This window comes from Gopherus flavomarginatus, chromosome 8 (genome assembly GCF_025201925.1).
Source record: "Gopherus flavomarginatus isolate rGopFla2 chromosome 8, rGopFla2.mat.asm, whole genome shotgun sequence".
NCBI classification, from domain to species: Eukaryota; Metazoa; Chordata; order Testudines; family Testudinidae; genus Gopherus; species Gopherus flavomarginatus.
Genome location: NC_066624.1, coordinates 29,909,660 through 29,931,561, shown reverse-complemented (window position 1 = coordinate 29,931,561; position 21,902 = coordinate 29,909,660). Strand labels below are relative to the sequence as shown.

Sequence of the window (21,902 nt, the reverse complement as noted above, 5' to 3'; positions counted from 1 at the left end):
AGTCCCCCACGCGGGCACAGGTCAGACCTTCCTGGTCCTGCACGGACTCAACCGGTTTAGAATGAGGTTGAAGTTCTGCATGGTATCCCTGGGAACCATTATTCCATCCTTACCTCCTGGGGGCTACTATGCCGCCCTGGATATGAGAGACGCGTACTTTCGTGACGCCATCTTCCCTCCGCACAGGAGGTACCTCCGCTTTATAGCCAACGGTCACTCTCCTGGCTTGCGGCCATAGTCGCCGCCTACCATCGATTCGCTTATCCGAGGAGACTCTGAGACACAAACTGCTCAGTGCGTGGACATCGTCACACTCTTATTCACAGGCCAAGGCCTGATGGTTCCTATAGAGCAATCCACTCTGGTTCCCACGCAGAGGTTGGGCTTCCAAGGGGCTATCCTGGTCTCCTACCCAGCTGGAGCCTGCTTATCACACCTGCGGTTTTAGGCGATGGCAACAATCATAGGAGGTCGAAGGGCTTTCCCAACGACCTCGACTTGTTCTTGTCTCAGTCTCCTGGGTCCATGGTTGCCCGCAAGTTTGTATCCAAACACGCCACGTTCCGCCTCCGTCCTCGCCAAGTCCGGCCCACCTCGGCGTACCGCCCGGACAGGGAGCCAATGGTCATGGTGGTCACCGTTCCCTCGAGCACCTTAGGCTCCCTAGAGTGGTGGCTACCTCCCTCCCTGATGTGGGCAGGGATGCGGTTTCATCCGCCCCAGCCCTCACTGCCCGGACGATGGAAGCGTCATCTCTCTGCTCGAGTGCTCATGGTCACCCCCGGGCTTAAGGCCTTTGGTCTTCTTGGGAGCTGGCATTCCACATCAATGCCCCAAAAATGAGAGTAGTCCGCCTGGCGTGCCAGGGGTTCCGGCGGCAGCTGCGAGGCCGTTGTATCTCGGTGTTTACGGCCAACACAACGGCCATGTGCTTCATGAGTATCCGGGGAGGGACATTGCCCCCCCCCTTTTTTGTCAGGAGGCCATCCATTTCCGGGTCTTTTGCATGGCCCATTCGATGGAGCTGGCGACGTCCTTTCTCCCAGGCGTTCGGAACGTCTTAACGCTTTGCCTCAGCAAGCGTTCGGCTTTCCGGAAGTTGAGATGTTTCCTCACACAGACCTGTTCGCTCACTGCGAGAGCAGGAAATGTCAGATGTTCTGCTCCTTCCGAGGTCTCTCCGCAGGATCGATCTTGGACGCATTCCTGATGCCGTGGAGAGGCCAATTGCATTATGCCTTCCCACTATTCCCACTGGTCCGCTAGGTCCTGCTCAAACTCCGCAGGGGCAGAGCGTGCATCGTCATGATCACTCCAGAGTGGTCCAGGCAGCACTGATTTACCATGTTGCTCGGCCTGTCAGTAACAGACCTAATTACCCTTCCACCCCACCCAGACCTCATCACTCAGGGCGACAACGGGCTTTGTCGCTCGGTCCTGCAGCTGGTTTACCTCACGGTGTGGCTGCTGCGTACCTGAGTCGGGGTGACGGGCAGCCTTCCACCTGGTCAACGGTCAGGGCCAGGTGGAAGTGTTTCTTCTACGGCTGCAATACGCTCGATCTTGCTCCTGCTGAGGTCTCGATCCCCTCTATTTGGCCTGCCTCTGGCCTTCAGCGGCAGGGCCTGACGGTATCATTGCTGAGGATACACGTAGCAGCCTCTCTACCTCCCAGCAGGCTAAGGTGGCCGTTCCCTGTTCTCACGATCTATGGGTTCGAGGTCCCTCAAGGGCTTGGAGCGCTCGCACCCTCGGGTGCACCGCCCAGCCCCGACCTGGGAGCTCAGCCTCGTTTTAACCAGACTTATGTCTCCCTCAGTCGAGCCGTTCACGACTGGCCCTCTGCTATGCCTGTCCTGCACGACAACTTTCCTCGTAGCTGTTACGTCTCCTCCCTAAGGGGTTTCGGCCTTTCATGTTACCCACAGCTCAGCGCAATGGGCATAACCATTGCACTCCTTGGGCATCTGTGGAGGGCTCGCATTTATATTGTGCTGACAGACCCATCTCCTAAGGTGCCCCGGCTCTGTCACGGTAGCGGGCCAAAGGAAGGGCTTGCTTGTTTTCCTCTCAGAGGATCTCATCTTGGGTGATGGCGGACATCCCCACTTGTTATGATTTGGCTCATATTTCACCAAGCCACATCACCATGCATTCTACCAGGGCTCAGGCTTCGTCTGCCGCCTTGCTGGCTCGTGTACCTACCCACGAGATCTGTCGCGAAGCTCCATTGGTCCTCGGTCCATACCTTTGCTTCGCAGTATGCCCTGGTTCAACAGTCAAGAGAGGCTGTGGCCTCTGACTCGGCAGTTTTCATTCTGCCGCATTTCACTCCGACCCCACCGCCTACGTAAGGCTTGGGATTCACCTAACTGGAATGGATATGAGCAATCACTCGAAGAAGAAAAGACGGTTACTCACCTTTGTAACTGTTGTTCTTTGAGATGTGTTGCTCATATCCATTCCACACCCGCCCTCCTTCCCCACTGTCGGAGTAGCCGGCAAGAAGGAACTGAGGAGCGGGTGGGCCGGCAGAGGTATATATCGAGCGCCATGGTGGCGCCACTCTAGGGGGCGACCTGCCGGCCCACTGAGTTGCTAGGGTAAAAGTTTTCCGACGAATGTGCACGCGCGGCGCGTACACCTAACTGGAATGGATATGAGCAACACATCTCGAAGAACAACAGTTACAAAGGTGAGTAACCGTCTTTTTCATGTGCTAGGTAATAATTTGAAAGGACTCCAAGATTATAAAACTAAAGTGGTCTTTTTTTTAAAGAGGATAGTTTTACAGAGATGCTGCAATTTCTGGTAGAGTTCTAGCTTTCTATTCAGACTGATTTTGTCTGGTGCCTCTTCCAAGCTCTTTCTTCCTGCAGCCTGTGCTCCTCCCTCCAAAGTCCCTGCAGGTTGCTACAGACAAAACTCTGGATATTGAACTATTATATCAGAACTATATTGAAATAGTTGTTTGTCTGCAACTTCCATTCATGCTAGTAAGACTGTTACTCAAGAGGCAAGTTAAACCTTTTACAGGCAATGCTCTGCTAATGATTGTAGTCACACCTCTTTGTTCAACATATGACTGAGCTACACATATACCTTCATAGTGAACTGCTATCTCAGTATTGCTTTGTTAAGAAAAAGATCCGATATTTTTAAGTACAGTGTTGAATGGAAACATCACCTTAGACTTTGGATTAAATTGCTTGAAAAAACATTCACTCTCTGAACTCCTTTTGAGATTTTGCAGGCACTTTGCAGGCTGTTTTGTTAGGTTTAGGAAAGGAAGGAAGTTGGAAGTTAAAAGCTCTAGGGTACAAGTACCGATGTGTCTGAACAAAGAGATTGAAAATCTTCATAAAGATCTAAAAAAGGAAATGTACTGTTGTGGATCTGCTTTTAAGGTGGTTTTTTATATTATGTATAATTTAAGTTTAAAAAGCAGATGTCAGATGTTTAATTGACTTGCTCTATAAGAATTGGAGAACGCTAAATTTTTGCACTATAAAGGTCAGACGTGGATAGCGGAGTTATTGGTTCCAGTAGTGCTTATAAAAAGAGAGTCTACCCCAAAAAGTTTCACTTTATGTTTGGGGATCTTTCTCAGAAATTTATCATTAATCTTCATAAACTGAACTTCTCTGCTCCAAATATGCAGCTCTTCTCTTAGTTGAGAGAAGTGAAATCTGTTTAGAGAAGTCATTTCATGGCGCTGGTGTTTTGATTTTTTTTTAAGTTGTAATTAATATTTGTATGTAAGGGGTGGTAACAATCATAACACTGGTCTACAATTTTTGAGAAGTCGTCTGCTTCAGAGATAAAATGTGATATTTATTATCTATTTTGATGTGCTGAATTCAAATATGACAATTAAAACAACTGATTGGCTACTGTTTCTAAGATATTTGTTTTTACATTTTACATTTTATTGTGTGTATATATATGTATAGTAGAGTTTTAATCATAAATTGTAAACCTAGGTCTTTTCATGTGTTTATGGTTGCTTTACATGATATTACTTCACCTGTCCTGTTTATGTAACTCTTTAAAAACTCAGCAAAAGGGTTATATAAATAAAATGTATTATGAAACAAAAGGCAAAAAACTATTATGTACATAGTTTAGTCCTATTCAGTGTCTACTCGGCGCTTCTTGGCTTGTCTCTTGTCTTCATTAAATGGAGCATCTCTTGTCACTCTCCAGCAATACTCTGCAAGCATTGATGGGCTCCATTTGCCCTGATAGCTAGCCTGCCAGGAGATTCCACTGCTGTAGTCTGGAACCCAACAGCTCTGCCTTACTCTTGGGTAGTTCCAAATCCCTGACAAGGTCATTCAGTTCACCTTGTGTTATGAGGTGTGGTTCAGAGGAGGAAGATGGGAGAAAATGTGGGTCCTGTGACATTGATGGTTCAGGACCAGAAGTTTCATCCTCTTCCTCTTCCTCGTCTAACTCAAGTGAGAATGATTCTGGTGCATCAGGAACCGGCAGTCCTTTTCCGTGGGGTACTGGGCGTATAGCTGATGGAATGTTTGGATAATGCACAGTCCACTTTTTCTTCTTTGACACACCTTTCCCAACTGGAGGCACGATGCAGAAGTAACAATTGCTGGTATGATCTGTTGGCTCTCTCCAAATCATTGGCACTGCAAAAGGCATAGATTTCCTTTTCCTTTTCAACCACTGGCGAAGATTTGTTGCACAAGTGTTGCAGCATATGTGTGGGGCCCACCTCTTGTCCTGATCTCCAATTTTGCAGCCAAAAGAAAGGTGATAGGCTTTCTTAACCATAGTGGTTATACTGCGCTTTTGTGATGCAAAAGTCACTTCACCACAAACATAGCAGAAGTTATCTGCACTGTTCACACAAGTACGAGGCATCTCTGCTCACTTTGGCTAAACAGAAATGTGTCCCTTTGCAAAATCAAACAGTGACAAATAAGAGAGCACCACACTGTATGATTTCTAGAGCTCATATAGGGCAATTTGTTCAGCAGAGTGATGTAAGCTTCGTTATGATTGCATCATCCATGACGTCTAGGAATAACATGATGCAATTCATATCATGTATGACGCAATACCAGCTTCAGATTGCATCATTGATTGTTTTGCCTCAAAAGCAAGTACTGTCCAAACCCAGTCATAGATTTATTCATAGATCCAGTCAAAGATGTATTTTAGTCATTTCTGGTTTAAATTGAGATCCCTTCCCTTTATAACTCACTTATCCTCCGCCATTCCCAAGTCAAGGGTCGTATATACTGACCCAATAGCATATCTTGAAAACTAGAGCCAATCAACAATTTTAAGCATCATTTTCTTTCTCAGTGACCCAGAATTAGTAAAGTTAGACTATATTTATTTCAGAAGCATTTTGGCTGTAGAGCAGTGTAATCAATCTGTGTTTCCCCCTCCAACAGACTTGGTTCATTTTACCTGCTCATCAACTAAAACTGCTAAAGAAGATTTAGAGCCTGTTGTACGGAAGCTGTTCTCCCTAAATGCTGAAACAGAGAGAGGTAAGAAAAATAGATGAAAAGCATTAATGGAAAAATTGTACATATGTTTACCTTTTGAATTTTAACGTTTCTTCTACTGAACATCTGAATCCACCATTAAGATGAAAACAGAGTGATCTCCGCTTGGTTGGCTGTTTGGGTATCCATGTTCTAAAGTAAAGGATTCAATATATTTTTAAAAAGAATGAGAGAACATAATTAGATAAAAGGTCACTTACCTCTTTCCTTGACTATGATCTAATGGTCACGGGTAGAGCTTCAGACATTGATTAGGTGCAATAGTTCTGAATGAGCAGAGCAAGACTTTGGCTTTAAATGTCCTGCATTGAAGAAACCATAGGAATCCTGAAAGTATTTTCTGGTGTTTTCATTTCTAACAAATGTTTCCTTGCACAGGAAAGGTTTGTTCAAAAGGACTTAGACACTACTGCTGAAACATGAATGCAATTTCCAATGCATTACTTGTATCCCATCTTTTTCTTATCCTTCCTTATTTCTTATACTGCTGGCCATCATTTTAGTATTGACACTCACAAGATAAAATCCCAATAGTATGATGATTTACTTTTCCAGTCTGATTCCCCAGCGCAGTCAGGGCTGTGTGCTTTTCTGTGATGTTCTTTTCCTTTCTCTTATCCCTCCTCTTACATTGCTTCTTGTCTTCATCTTTTTCCTCCACTTCTCCTCGTTTGCTGTTTGTAACTGCAGTTGTATAAATTCTAAGTTGAAGTGAATTGTACACTTCATCCTGAAGATAATGAGATTTCTAGTCTCTCTTATTCCTAGTAATGAGTCCCAAAGCCTTGACCCTATTTCTGAGAAAACCCTGGCAGATGTTTTCATGAGCTTTGTCCTTGACATGGACAGCTTCATAGTGCTTGGGGAATGTAGCTGTTGAAAAATGTAGCTGTTGCAAAGAGACGATTGGTCTCTGAGGTATCTTAAGCCAGTTCATCAAAGGTCCTCAAAAATCAATAGCAGAATTTTGAATGTAACCTTGTATTTTATGTGGAGGCAGTGTAGAAGGTGGAGCAGCAGGGTAAGGTACTGTTGGTGGTTGCCGCGTTGTGAACAAATTAAAGCTTTTTTTATCATTGGAGTACTCATACTCAACTATAGTGAATTGCCTTCTCATGGCAAAACACTGGAACTTTTTTTTGTCAATTGGAGTATTACTTTGCAACCAAACTCATAAACTAACTAATGTAGATCATTTTAATAATCATTGCTGATGACCTACTAACTTGCAAAATGTTCACTGTGTAGGTAAGGATTCACAGCCTATTTACCATGTTTTGTGAATAGTTGATATTTAACTTTTCACTCTTTTCCTGTTTCTTCTCTTTTCCCCTTTTCTTAACTCTCTTTTGTAGCTTCAAGGCTCAGTGATAAACTGTTTCTTTTTTATAATAAAAAGAGGAGAAGCTGCTATTGCCTTCATCAGAGGGTCTGATTTACATATATCTTCAAAACATATTTTTTTCTTTCTTTTCAGTTTATAGTACAGGCAAATCTCATTTTTACAAAATTGAAAAATCAAGTTTTTGTAAAATTTGAGAAAAATGCAATTATCTACCTATTGGACTTTGGAAGACAGATTTTGGACAAAAAGGGGAGGGTTGTAAATACAAGTTTGTAAAGTAGGGAGTTATCTGTGTGTTTTATTTCTTTCATTCAGATATTTTATTACTAGTGTGCTTATTAAGTTAAAGTCCACAAAGTTGTATGCTAGAGACCTAAGCTTAAATGTATAATCTGTAGCAGTGTTGTATGCCTCTTAGAGTATCAAATGGTAAATAAATGATTAGCTTGCAGTTCAGTGTCGTTTTTTTACATTAATCTTAATGTTTAAAGTGATCCAGTTTTGAAGTGATGTATTATTTAGAACCTGAATGAAATTCTTCTATAAGAACTCTGATGAGAAGGGGTCCTCAGGTGCACTGAGGCACTGAAAAGCTAGTTTTCACTGACACACAGGCCTTTTTATCATCAGGATGAGGTAGTGGTCGTATTTTAATTAAAATGTCAGAACAAATACTGTTGAAGTTATTGAAAATGAATCACTAGATAAAGTGAGCACTGGGCCATGGCAGGTCAAAGAGGGAAAGTCACCTGGAGAGGAGGACTCCATTTATTTTCCTGCCTAAATGAGGAAGAAGTAACTTTTATGAGCAGTATCAACTTTTTAATATATTAAAGTGCATCTTGTTCTGTATTAAAGTTCATGCTTTCACAGGCTGATGGATTTAATTTGTTTTCAAATTATTCAGTAGCATTAACACCTATTTTTTAAATAAATTGTTTGATAGTCATAAAAAATAGATGCTGATGGAATGATATAGATTTATCCTTATGTTCTTGCTGTTTTGTTTACAGTACTATGTTTATGTTTTTCTGAATGTCAGCATTATCTGGCAGGACAGTTGGTTCTTTGAAAAAGAATAAATCTAACAGATTATTTTACAAGGAATAAGTTTTATGCAGGATAATAATGCTGGCAGCATTTATTATAGAGGATGTAGAATACCAAAAATGGACACAATGAATTTTCCAAACAAAATAGCATCTAAAAATCTCAGTATCAGTATTATACATTCTGCTTCACTATCATCTTCTAAGAAGTGTTGCTGGTTTTCCTGAGTAACAGGAAAAAGATACAGATAGTAAATAAGGAAGAATTAGAAATTGGTGGTTTCTCATGCATTAAGAATAACGTGCTCTCTTTAATAAACAGAGATAAATGGATAAATTTACCTTTGATTTCCATTTAACAACGACACAACAAAAAAGACAAAATAGAATGACTAAGCTATCTGAATTGGAGTAATTTATTATTTTTGTTGTTCTCCATTATCCATGGTTATTGTTGTTTATTTTCTGTATTTGTTGCCATTTCTTTCATAAGAACTCCCTTTTGCATTGGGGGTTAGGCACCTTATTTCCGTAGGTCCCTTTTAAAAATCTCACCCTTTATGGTTTGTCAAACACTCTGTTATCCTGTGAAAAGTGCTGTATAACTGCTAAGTCATTGTTAAGTGGGAAATGACAAAATAGAATGTATATTGTGAAGCAACATTTGAGATGGGCCCTGTTGCTTGATAGCAGCAGGTTGACGTGTCATACAGAGGACCTGTATTCAGGAACAAATTCCATGCTCTCATTTTTGTGGTCAGGGGAAACAAATGGGGTAAGGTGAAAATGTACTTGGGAGCCAAATGCAGATCTTCTACAAGCATGTATATTTCCTACGTAAATCTCTGGATGAAACTCAACAGTGATATATCTTTATCAGTTGGTCAAAACAATAGGTCTAAATGGAAAAGCAATGTAATTTGCATTTATTTGGCATTTGGTTGATGTACAAAACAAGTGTAACTGTCATACATACTAAGGGATGGAAAAGGGAAGTGAAACAGAAAAAGCAACTAAGAGGTGGGTATAAGGTAAGATGAAATAAGGGGATGGATAGATAGGTGTAAGTGGTAAAATAGTCTGTCTTGCGCTGTACAATGTCATATCAATGTAAAATTTGGCTTTTGTTTTTTAGGCATAGGCAAATGTACAGTCCATAACTACACTTTTTTTTTCCCGCAGAGAAGCCCTTTTCTAAACAAGTCATGGATAAACATTTAATGTGATTTGCTCTTGAAATTAAAAAGGGAGCACTGAGGGTAACACCAGTTAGTGAAAAGGGTTGGCAACTGTATTGAACTTCAAAATCAGCAACTCCAGAATGAGGTGGTCAGTTTAGCACATACTGTAAGAGACTCTTCTTACAGTTAAAAATTGTAATAATCCAGCAAGATTTAAAATGTTACTTAGGAAATTCCTTTCTTGAAACCTTATAAGAAGAACGTATTAAAAGCACTATTGATATGCTTTAGTGTCTTTTAAAATATATATATTTATATTCTATTACAGTAATTTCATGCTAATAACTGAATTGATTGTTTTATTATACTGAGTTTTACAAGTCTCTTATATTTGCATACTGGCCACTGAAAATATTTCTTGCCATTTAGAGTCCGAAAATGGAGGAGGACTGGGAAAGCCCAGAGTCCTATGGGCAGTATACTTCAACATGAGAGATTCTTCAGGAATTGACAGGAATTCATATGACTGTTTACCCTCAAACGTCTATGTCTGTTCTGGGCCAGATTGTGCATTAGGAAATGACTATGCTGTCAAACAGGTAAGGGAACTCATATTTTTCAACTTTGAAAGCTTTCGGTTTAAAGGCCTCAAGTGATGCTGAGTATAAAACAGTACATTATAAAACAGAACAAATAGAGTGCATTGACAATATAGCTGTAATGTGTTTCATAGAACTGGTGACTGTTGAGAAATTTTTTTAGAAGAGTAGTTGAAAATTTGGAGTTCATAGAGAAGCCAGCTAATAAGGTGCAATACTTGAAGACGTGAAAGTGAGAGTGGGAGAAAAAGGGATCATTAGAAGACACTGTGGTGGAACACTGGGTTATAACAGAAGATAGGGGCATAATTTAGACATGGACAGAGCTATAGTGTCATTTGACAATAGAGGGAAAGTTTAAACATAATGGGGGTGGGGAAGGGAAGCTAGAGAATCAAGAAAGCAGATATAACTGAAAAGGATGATCCTTATGTCAAGATTTTTGGCTATATTACAGGTGAAAGATGGGAAGACCAAAGAATACAGGATAGATTTAATCACATAGGAAATAATCAGAGAACAGGCAATTTTTTGGCACCGGGGATAAAGAGAATAAGGTGAATTCTGATGTCTTTGTAGAGAAGAAAGCATCACTAACCAAGAAAAGCCAGAAAAAATTAAAAGTAGAGTTCACACTGCAGAGTAAATTTTCAAAGTACAATGGATGTAGTCATGTAACTTCTGTTTGCTTTATGAAAAGATTTAAGACACCGATGCTCAGCTGAAGACATGGCCTCCCATTGCTTTGGAGAAGATTAAAAAAAAAAGTTACTAGGCAAATCTACATTTTCCTATCAGAGCAGCAGAGAGATGTGGAAATAACCTTAACTATGGGGGGAATAAATGGCAGCCCAATCATCCAGGCTGCAGGTAGGATGCCCCTCAAGTACTGCTATATCACCTAGCTCCTCTTTGCCTGCGTTCCCTACTACTGTGCGGCAGAGGAAGAGTGGATCTTCTTGGTGTCCAGGCCCTGCCTCACCCAAAAAAAAACCCTTCAAAGGTGTCTCTTCTTTGCTGTTCCCTTCAAGAGTCCACCCTAGTAAGATAGGTTGGTAGTTTAGACCTATATACTGCACTTATCACCATGATATGAGTGCTTTCAGTGCTAGCACGCATGAACGGTTTTTACAGTTACATAATGTTAAGTGACTCTAGTATTTTTTAAAAGTTGTTTTTTTAAGTGACTCTGGCCAGAGAATATGAATGGAAAACTTTTATCCAGCTGCAGTTTTTTAGGGCCAGCCATACAGTTTTATAATGGAATGGCTGACGCAGCCCGAACTGTAGTGTCAGAACAGTATAATTAAGGGCTAATAGTATTCTTCACTTCACTTTACAAGGCAATAATTTGCTTCCCAAAAGGATAAACTATGAGGATAACGGATTATACAGAGAGAAATGGTGCAAAACATTAGGGTAGCACTATTACAATGTAAATGACTTGTTTAAAAGAGAATTTTAAACTGTTTTACCATTTTAAACTGAGTGCAAATTAAAAGCTGCTTAAATTACATTTAAAAGTTAATGTGGGGCATATTTACAGTACACTTTTTACCTAATGATGAGCTGTGGTATATCATGTCCACACGCTTCTGTCCACAACCTATTATCCACCACCTTTTCTAGGGCCATCGTTGTTTTTCCCTCAACTCCATTTCAATATGAGTGATATTATTGTAACTGGAAACTACTTCTGTTCTTTAAATTTAAAAATTCAAGTTGCTGTAGCTCCTCTATATGGCTCTGAAATGACTGCAACTAGAAGTACGTGTTCTCTTCTGGGCAAGTGACCACTGAAAAGCTATTTGTAAACTGGATTGAGCTCAGAGGAAGAGCCAAAGAAATGATCAGGAGCTGGGAGGGTTGACATATGGAAATAATATATTTAGTTTACCTAAGCAATGACTAGCTTTCAGTGGTATAGTTCACAAATACATAAAGGATTTAAACAGCAAGGGGAGAGAGGAATATTTTAGTATGAAACACAGGGATGTTACTAGAAATAGTAATGGGATAAACTAAGACTGGGAAAATATAGGCTGAACATAAGGCAAACTTCTTGAAAATGAGGAATGTGGTGGAAGTTCCCTCACTTAGGATACATTTAAATTGCATAGGACAAAAGTACTAGAAAATTTACTGTAGGGGGATATGCTAATTAGCATGATGATGGTCTGGATGATCCATCTCTAACATAGGTGATTGATTCCATGTTTGCTCTTAGTGATGCTTTCCATGAGTTCCACTTGCACTACTTTTGAGTATTACCAGTTCTTGTGAATCATGTGGTCTGATTTTTGTATAACTGGTAGTATGTTCTATATGACTGACAGTGCCACAGTTTCTTTGCAGATTTTACTGCCAAAAAATCCAATAAACAGGCTATTTAACCTCAATTTTAATTGGTTAATTTTCTAGTATATCATATTATGTTTTAATCTGATGTGATATTTTAATTCCCTCTGGGATAAGGCTAAAGAGAGGAATTAGTGCTATTTGGAACTCCCTCTAAAGTCAACAGGAGCTCTAAGTTTAAACCAAGGGCAGAATTTGGCTCCCAAATTTATTTGTTCAACAACATAACCTGTTTATAGATGAGTTATAGTGTAGTAGGTCAGTGTGGTGGTTGAATCCAAGGTTTCATATTTAGTATAATGTACCTGCACCGTATTTAACATGTATAAGATGTTATTCATCTCAAGTTAATAGTATACACTAAAGAACCTGTCAACATTTGTGGCACTGCATGCCTTTTCCCCATTATCTGGTGGTATTTGGAAGTATTGAGATTTATGAAATTTATTGGTCATCTTGTATTTCATCCTGTTATTTGAATAGGATTCTATATACATGTTGTTATTAAATAGAAAGGGGTTATGTAGCTTCTGTGCAAGCTATTAAAGGTAGATGTCCAGAACACAGAAAAACACCATATAGTACATTGTCATTTTAATTTTTTTTAAATAGTGTAATTGTTGTTAAACTACAATATCTCTGTAGTTTCTCTACACAGTAGTGTATGTTGCTTAGCTTAGAAATTTACAGATTGGAATGCTATTACCCATAACAACTTAATATCAAAGAAACTATTTACTATATCAATTACTTACTGTGAATACCAAAGTGTTGTTATGAAGAGGCTGTTAAATTATTATTGGTTATTCTGCATGATTTCAACTGAATACGGTTAACTTTAAATTGGTAGACCTGAAAGCACTCTGTACTATTAAATTGTTCAATTACAATCAAAGTCATGCTGTCCTACATAGCATACTGAGAAATGCTGTCCATGTTCAATCTCATAATTATCTGACCAAGTTTTGGAGTGGGTATTTGCTGCCTAATTTGATACTGACTATCAAAGGCACATGCAGTGCAAATGTTGGTCTGTTTTAGCTGGTGTTTTTCTTTAAATATAAGATGCCATTACATTTTCTTCATCATAGCAATGTCACCAGAGTAACCATTGATACAATTTTGCTGTGAGTTAAAATAGAAATGCTGGGGATTTTTTAAAATGTTTTCTTACCTTATCTTTAAAATTTTCCTTTGAGACTTGATATACAGAGTTTGGGCTTTTTTTTTTTTTTCTTTTCCCCAATCAAAAAATCCATTTGGCTGATTTTCAATTGAAAAGGCATGGTTTGTATTGTAAAATAGAATTTGTGTATTAGACATGCTATATTCCTGATTTGTACCTGAAAACAGTTTTGAAAGAGGAGAAAAAATGTAAATTAGGGAAACCAGAATTTTACAATGATACGGAAATGAGTCTGTGTCACTTAGATACAAGCTTAGTAATGGAATCCTTCATCCTTGAAATCTCAATTCAAATCCATTGCTGGTCAGAGGTGAGTGAAGTTCATCATTTGAAGGCTCTTTGGTTAATGTGGATTTGTTAATCTCAGAACAATTCCTGAGAGGACAGGCACCTGTCATAAACAGATAGCTAAGGGTTAATGTCTCTTTCACCTGAAGCACCTGACCAGAGGACCAATCAGGAAACAGGATTTTTTCAACTCTGGGTGGAGGGAAGTTTGTGTGTGAGTCTTTTGTTCTTGGTCTTCTGCCTGTATGCTCTCTCGGCTATGAGGGGATTTCTATTTCTTGCTTTCTAATCTTCTGTTTCCCAGTTGTAAGTACAAAGGATCAGCTAGTGATTTATATGGTTTTTTTTTTTTGTATTTACATGTCTATAGTTGCTGGAGTGCTTTGAATTGTATTCTTTTTGAATAAGGCTGTTTATTCAATATTCTTTTAAGCAATTGACCCTGTATTTGTCACCTTAATACAGAGAGACCATTTTTATGTATTTTTTTTTCTTTTTATATAAAGCTTTCTTTTAAGACCTGTTGGAGTTTTTCTTTAGTGGGGAACTCTAGGGAATTGAGTCTGCAGCTCAACAGGGAATTGGTGGGAGGAAGAAGTCAGGAGGAAATCTGTGTGTGTTAGATTTACTAGCCTGACTTTGCATTCCCTCTGGGTGAAGAGGGAAGTACTTGTGTTTCCCGACTGGAAACGGGGGAGGGTGGAATCCCTCTGCTTAGATTCATGGAGGTTGCTTCTGTGTATCTCTCTAGGAACACCTGGAGGGGGGAAGGGAAAAGGTTTATTTCCCTTTGTTGTGAGACTCAAGGGATTTGGGTCTTGGGGTCCCCAGGGAAGGTTTTTGTGGGGACCAGAGTGCCCCAAAACACTCTAATTTTTTGGGTGGTGGCAGCTTTACCAGGTCCAAGCTGGTAACTAAGCTTGGAGGTTCTCATGCTAAACCCCATATTTTGGACACTAAGGTCCAAATCTGGGACTAGGTTATGATATGGTGGCAGCGGTGGGATAGATAGAATCCAGAAGCCAGTAGGAATATTATATTTTTCTTTTCTCTGCTAGGGGCTTTTAAGCAAAAACAGTTTGGGTTTAAAAGGAACCAGAGAGAATTTTTTTTCTGCTCTCTCTGGCAGTTGTGGCTTGCATATTAAGCAAGAAACCATTAAGGAGCTGTTACGGGTCTTTTGTCACACAATAGCACTCCCATTAGGAGTCAAATACCAGCACTATATACATGCAAATAAAGTGGTTTTTCTGGTTTACTTTACATTGAAAACATTAGCTAGAGAAAGAAAGGGAAAAAGGCACTGTTGCTAGGCAGACCCCAGGAGGCAACAGAGCCTGCAGTTCAGAAGATAAACACCGGAGGGCACCCCAACACAAGAAAACAGGAACCATGCCTACCAAGACAAAAATGGAGGGCGAAGAACAAATCAAAGAAACTGAACACAGGCGAGAACTGGAAAAAAGACTACAAGAGATGGAGCTGAGAGAAAGAGAAAGAGAGGCAGCCTACAAAAGAGAGCAAGCAGCCAAAGATGCAGACCACCAAAAACAGCTGGAACTCCAGAGGGAAGCCCACCGACAGGCCATGGGATTAGAAAAGGCTAAGCAAAACACAGCCAACCCTAACAACCCTGCGCCAATGATTGTTCCACAGCACAGGAAATTTCCCATCTACAAGGCAGGTGATGACACCGAGGCCTTCTTGGAAAATTTTGAAAGAGCCTGTCTTGGGTACCGTATCTCTGAAGACCAGTACATGGTAGAATTGAGGCCACAGCTCAGTGGACCTTTAGCAGAGGTGGCAGCTGAAATGCCTAAGGAGAACATGAACGACTATAAACTTTTTCAAACCAAGGCCAGATACAGAATGGGGATCACCCCGGATCATGCCCGTCGGCGTTTCAGAACCCAAAAGTGGAAACCAGATGTGTCATTTCCCAAACACGCCTACTACGTTCGATAAAATTATGAGGCCTGGATACCAGGACACAATGTTAAAACCTTGGAAGAACTGCACCTCCTCATACAAATGGAGCAGTTCTTGGATGGTGTTCCTGAGGACATCACACGGTACATACAAGATGGAAAACCCAAAAATCTCGCTGAGGCGGGGGAGATTGGAGCCAGATGGATGGAAGTGGCAGAAAGCAAGAAAGCTACGGTCAAGGGGAACGAATACCCCAGGGGGCACACCGACCATAAACCCTACAACCGAGGACAGCCAAAGACCCCACATACAACCCAAGTAAAGCCACAGACGCCCTATTCTTCCACCTCACCAGTCTCCAGTAACTCACCTCGACCCAGTGACCCATCAGATGGAAGATGCTTTAAGTGTAATGAACTGGGACATATCAAGGCCAACTGTCCAAAGAACGCCATCCGAGTGCAGTTCATTACACCACCATCACCCAAAAGATCCCCAGGCCCGGATGCCTCTCAAATACCCTTGGAGCGGAGGGAAAATTTGAGAGTGGGCGGAAAGAAGGTTACTGCGTGGAGAGACATGGGGGTACAAGTGTCAGCTATCCACCAATCCTTCGTAGACCCCAAATTCATCAACCCAAAGGCCCAAGTGACAATTTACCCCTTCATGTCACAAGCTGTAGACTTGCCTACAGCTGAACTGCCTGTCCAGTACAAAGGCTGGTCAGGAATGTGGACTTTTGCAGTCTATGACAATTATCCTATCCCCATGCTACTGGGGGAAGACTTGGCCAACCAGGTGAAGCGAGCCAAGAGAGTAGGAATGGTTACACGTAGCCAAACCAGGCAAGCTTCCAGACCCATTCCTGTTCCTGAGCCGTCCACAGACGCCCCGTCTGTGTTCCCAGAGACCCAGACAGAGGTAGTGGACCCGGATTCCATGCCTACCACTGAAACAGCCACAGCACCTCCAGTCCCAGGCCCGGAACTGGAACAGCAACCAGCACCAGCAATTGCAACCACATCTTCTAACTCAACGCCAGAGGGCACCAGCGAGCCAGAACTGGCAGAAGCAACATACAGCCATACCCAAAAGGCTCAGCCCGAGCCTGAAATACCCTCAGGTGCACCAGCGGAGAGCGGTTCACCAGCAACGGAAACAACCCCATCACCTACATTGCTTCCAGAGGGACCAAGCCCAAGTCCACAGTCTGAGGAAGAACTGGTGTCCCCAGCCTCAAGGGAACAGTTCCAGACTGAGCAGGAAGCAGATGACAGCCTTCAGAAAGCTTGGGCGGTGGCACGGAGCACCCCACCGCCTCTCAGCTCTTCTAATCGATCCCGGTTTGTTATAGACCAAGGACTTTTATACAAGGAGATTCTTTATGGTGGACACCGGGAAAAATGCCAGCCACAAAAACAGTTGGTGGTTCCAACTAAGTACTGGGGGAAGCTCTTAAGCTTAGCCCATGATCATCCCAGTGGCCATGCTGGGGTGAACAGAACCAAGGACCGGTTGGGGAAGTCCTTCCACTGGGAGGGGATGGGCAAGGACGTTGCCAAGTAAGTCCCCCCACCACAAAACCCACCTCTGCAATTGGTACTGATTGACCTCATTGTTGGCCAGTGCAAATGCCAGAGATTGGATGGGCAGAGAAACTAAGTTTATCCTCTAATCTCTTGAAGTGATACCTGCACATCAGGATGAGGTATATTGAAAGGAGAGAGTGGGGGAATCTTCTGTTGCTGCTATCCATACTGTATCTGTTCTGTGAATAAATAGACCCATTCAATCTCCATTTCCAAGCTGAAAATCCAGCTCCTTTGAGTACCACTAGTTTGACAGGTGGAGGTGGCAATGGGAGTGGAGAATACAAATCTCATCTCATTCCAGACTTTATTTAGACCCTGATCCTGCAAAGAGATGCACTCAGGTGAACCTCTGTGCTCTTGTAGAGCCCCATTGACTTCTGTGGGGCTGCGTGCAAGTGCCAGATCCACTTGCCTTAGAGTGTAAGCTCTAAGGGACAGGGAACTTGTCTTCAGTTTGTCTGTACAGTGTATATCATTTGGTGTTATCTAAATAATAATCCCCAAACTGTAAGACTCCTTAGCTCTCCTTGTAAATCAAAATCATTAAATGGCCTATAAAAGGAGATTGCTTAATTTGTGAAAAGCAATCCGCTTAATACTTTATTTGGGAAAAGCAATGGAAACAGAATAATAAGATAAGTAATGACACCTTTTGCATAGCTATGGCTAGCTGGGATTTTGCCCCTGGTCCCCGAGATCTTGAATTTATGATTTGCGGGCATTACTGTTCCTTTGCCGTTCCATGTTTACCCAAAATGTAGTGTATTTACTATTGTAATCCATGCATTATTATAGCATGTGTCCTGATTCTTCCTACAGTAAGCATTTTTTAACATAAATCACTGTGACAGTCGACAGCTTAATACTGTCACTTTTAAGTACTTAATTACTGAACCTTAACAGTGTCTGGAATAAATTGTTTAATAATGAAATCATTGTGTTACTTCTGATAGCAACTTTATTCTTATTAAAATATAATGTATTATGTATATAGACACCTTTTTCAGAGAAGTGGTCTGTGTGTTTGGGTACACATGCATGCAAACACAAACTTTATAGATATATAAGCATTTATAACTGTTTTTGTAAAATATAAAAATCATGCAAAACTGCATGTACATTTGCCAACAAAAATAGTACATTTTACAGTAATAGTAATTAATATTGAGCTATGTATTTAATGAGAAAAACATCAGTAGTAAATACTACATACAAGCAATACAGCTATGATTTTTTTGCTGTTTTTAGTTTAAAAAAGGAGGTATTTGGAGGGATAGATGATCTATGTTAAATGTTAACATTTTAATGGCTCCCATGGGCCTCTAAAGTTCATATCTTTTGCTGCTTCTGTTGTTGGACTGGAACCAGGTGTGCGTTCTCAGTGGAAAAAGATTCATACATTTTGTAAATGAAAGCTACATTTGCAGTATACTGTAGAATACGCCAACAATTGCTGAGAAGTTCTAAAAACCACAGAACCTATCTTTTCACACCATTGGTTTTCTTTCGGATTTTGATCTGGTTTTAGTAAAGGTCAACCTAAAATTAACTTTTTGTGTTTTCCTTGAATAGGCTGAGACATTTTTTCAAGAAATGTTTCCTAAGGAGGAATTCTGTCCACCACCACCAAATCCAGAAGATATTATCTATGATGGAGATGGGACTCAGCCAGAAGATCCTGGATTCAGTAGTTCATCCAATACAAAAACAGAGCCTTCGCCCAAGGAAAGCAGTGATGGAGATAGCTGTAAAGTTTCAGAAGAACATCATGAAGAATAGAACGTACTGAGACTGAACCCAGTATTGCTGTCATCTCAGTGGAAGAGTTTGACTTAGTTGGGGGGTTAATACGAACAGTTGTATTTATTATATGTGATCTCCTTACTTAGGCTGAATAATATCTTACTTTTTAAGGAGCCTCATTTGATTTCAGTGGGACTGCTTATAATTGAGTAATACTTAACTTGTCACAGGGAGGTTATCAGAGCTGGATCCAGAATCAGAAAATAAAACATTTCATTTTCAAATCTGATTTTAATTTCCTTGAAGACTTTTTTTGTTTTTTAGTAATGATTCCTCCACCTTACAAACAGAGACACACTTCAAGATTATCAATAACAACAAAACTTGTGAGTTAGTTAAATATAATTGACAATGGGACAAATCATCTGCTGATATAAATTGTAATAGCTATATTGACTTCAATTTACACTAGCTGACAATCTGCCCCAAAATCTTTCCCTCCTTTAAATTGTATATAAGGAGGGAACATTAAACACTATTGACAGTTCTAGAGTGTTCAAGCTGATAAACTTTTATATTTGCTGATACAAGTCCTTCATCTGTAGGCTGCTTTTAGAATAGCTAATATCACATTTACTTTGCTTATGAAAAATATTCTATATTAGTTTTTGAAATTAGTGTCATAGGTTCATTAGTCATATTAAGCAGAAATAAACTGTATACAATAAATACATTGGTCTCAGTTGAAACCAAGTATATTAGTACTTAAAACATTAAAAAGATTTAATACATTCCTTTTTTGATTGATGTCAAGAATTTAACTATATTTGCCAGTGACATGACTTTTGCAGTCTAGTCAGGAAGAAAATATAATTATTTTAAATTACTGCTGGACTTTCTTACATAATTAAGAACCACCAGAAATACAGCATGTTTTGAGTCTCTGTAAATATTTTGTTTAAACAAGATTAAGGCCCCAAACTTGCATGTACATAAGGGTTTGCAGGACTAAAGTCTGTAAAATTTAAATAGTTAAAATAGAAAATTTTGGCCATAGTTTTGGAGGGAAAATGTTGGACTGGTTCTAATTACAATTGTCTTCATCCAAAATAATGAGTCTAAAAGTAGTGAGTTAGCTGTAAATTATGCATTTTGTAATAATAAATCAGAAAGCATATTTATACAAGAGAATTTGTAAATGTATTTATAAACTTGGTTTGTGTTCAGAATTACAAAACCAGAAAAATCTTGAAAAGGTTATTGATAGTAAATAGGCTCTCACTTCTCTCTTCTAAATAATATTTTGAAATTCTGCATTCTAGCTAAAGAAAGAAAGAGAAGTACATATGGGCTTTTAATTACCAAAAACTGAAATTTGAGTGGTGGAAGTTTTCCCATAAAAACTAAACATTTTACCTGAAGTCAAACATATACAGTATAATTTGCCAATATCTATACATATATATAGTAAACAAATTTTGATGATGGTCAGAATTTAAACTGCTACATAAGCTTAGATATGATTATACCATTATACAGCAAAGTATAGTACTGTTTTAAATACTGTGCATCAATACAAATAATGCCATCAAATAATTGATGTCTGGTATTGACTGAAATTATTGACACAGCTAGGATTTTCTACAGTTTTTCAGTAAATGTGCCTGCCTTGAAGATGGCTTTGTGCCATAAAGGTAGATTTATTTATTTTTTTACAACATAGCCAACACAATGTGGAACATTATTTTCTGTTGTGCATCATAATACAATATCCAGATTGCATTTATTAAACGTGTGTTAATGTTTGCATTTTGTCACATTTGTTTTTACTAGATAGGCATCATGCTGTGTAATCGTAAAGTCCTCAGAAAAAATGAAGTTGAAATCCATTTTGATTGCTAAATAGTAGTGATCCTTGGTATGCTTGCAGTTAAGCAGCTAATTACAGATGGTAACAAGTAGCCTGCCTGCCTTTTCATTCTCAGCTACCATTCCTATGTATATATAAAAAAGCGTGAATGTAGGTTAATTATAGTTAACATCTGCAAATCTGTAAAGGAACTCAAACAAAAACCTGGTTTCTGTTTGCCTTTCAGTAACAGGAATCATGTTTGAGTTTTCATCTTTTATGTTTACAAGAAAATAACATTTGTTGTTTGAAAATTAAAGGTTGGCTTGCATGTGCATTTCTTTCTGTATTTTCTTTCAGTTGTGCAAGAAAAGCACTTTACTGCTAGCTTCTAAAGTTTTGCTGAACTGTTTAATGTCAGTTTGTCACATTGCTATTTGTGATGTGATTAAAGTTTACGTGCATCCTAAGAAATTTACTTAGTAAAGATATTTCATGCATTCATGTTAATGTAAAGTAAAAGGTTTGTATGTTACGCACTTTAGATGAAACAAGGGGTGTGCAACTTACAAGTCATAAGCTATGATTTTACACTACATTGATTGCCTAAAAACTCTTTTCATGTCTTCTTCATATAGTGAATGAAATCTTAAATGTTTTTTCCTGTGGTAGTTGAGCACCCAATAGCTCACTTGGAATAGGAATAGATGAGACTGTTGATGTTCTTCTATTATATGGAAATCATGTATTGAACTGTGGTTTGTTCTCAAATTAAATGATTTAAGCCTACAAAGTGAGGGTTAGGCTTATTTGAAGTAGTTTTTAAGGCTTGTCAGACAGAACATATTCAAAAGATAACATGACTTTTTAAGAACCAGCGATTTATCTCTGGGATTATTAATAAATCAAGTTAAAGAAAGATAAGGTTAATTGAATTTTTAAACAAGTAGCTGTATTATCCTTCAAGCACCTTGGAGCTCATACAATATTCACACCTTTTTTCTAACAAGTGCTTTGATATGTTTGAATTCATTTTCTAATGAGTACTTTCTTTTTAACTTTGGTTAATTGGATTAACCCTTAATATTCAAACCTGCAATTTGATGCCACTTTTCCTTCCTGGTGGTGTGTTGCCTGATCTCTGACAGCAATCAGTTACCCTTTCCTGGGAAGTATTTTCCACCAAGAAGCTGCTGTGTCTGCTTTTTCTGGTGATGATGATGCTTAGGGCCATTTGACAGGT

At 39.7% G+C, this 21,902-nt stretch overlaps 1 protein-coding gene across 2 annotated transcripts in view; it reads left to right on the top strand.

Annotated features, from left to right (window-relative positions):
- CHM (CHM Rab escort protein) overlaps positions 1-20,994 on the top strand; it is a 157,368-nt gene extending 136,374 nt beyond the window's left edge. For both annotated transcript variants that reach the window (XM_050965046.1, XM_050965045.1), the window contains 3 exons: positions 5,424-5,522; positions 9,545-9,714; positions 18,640-20,994. In XM_050965046.1, coding sequence (XP_050821003.1) covers positions 5,424-5,522; positions 9,545-9,714; positions 18,640-18,846 — 476 coding nt within the window. In that variant the 3' untranslated portion in view covers positions 18,847-20,994. The remainder of the gene's footprint in view (positions 1-5,423; positions 5,523-9,544; positions 9,715-18,639) is intronic.
- The last annotated feature ends 908 nt before the right edge of the window (positions 20,995-21,902 follow it).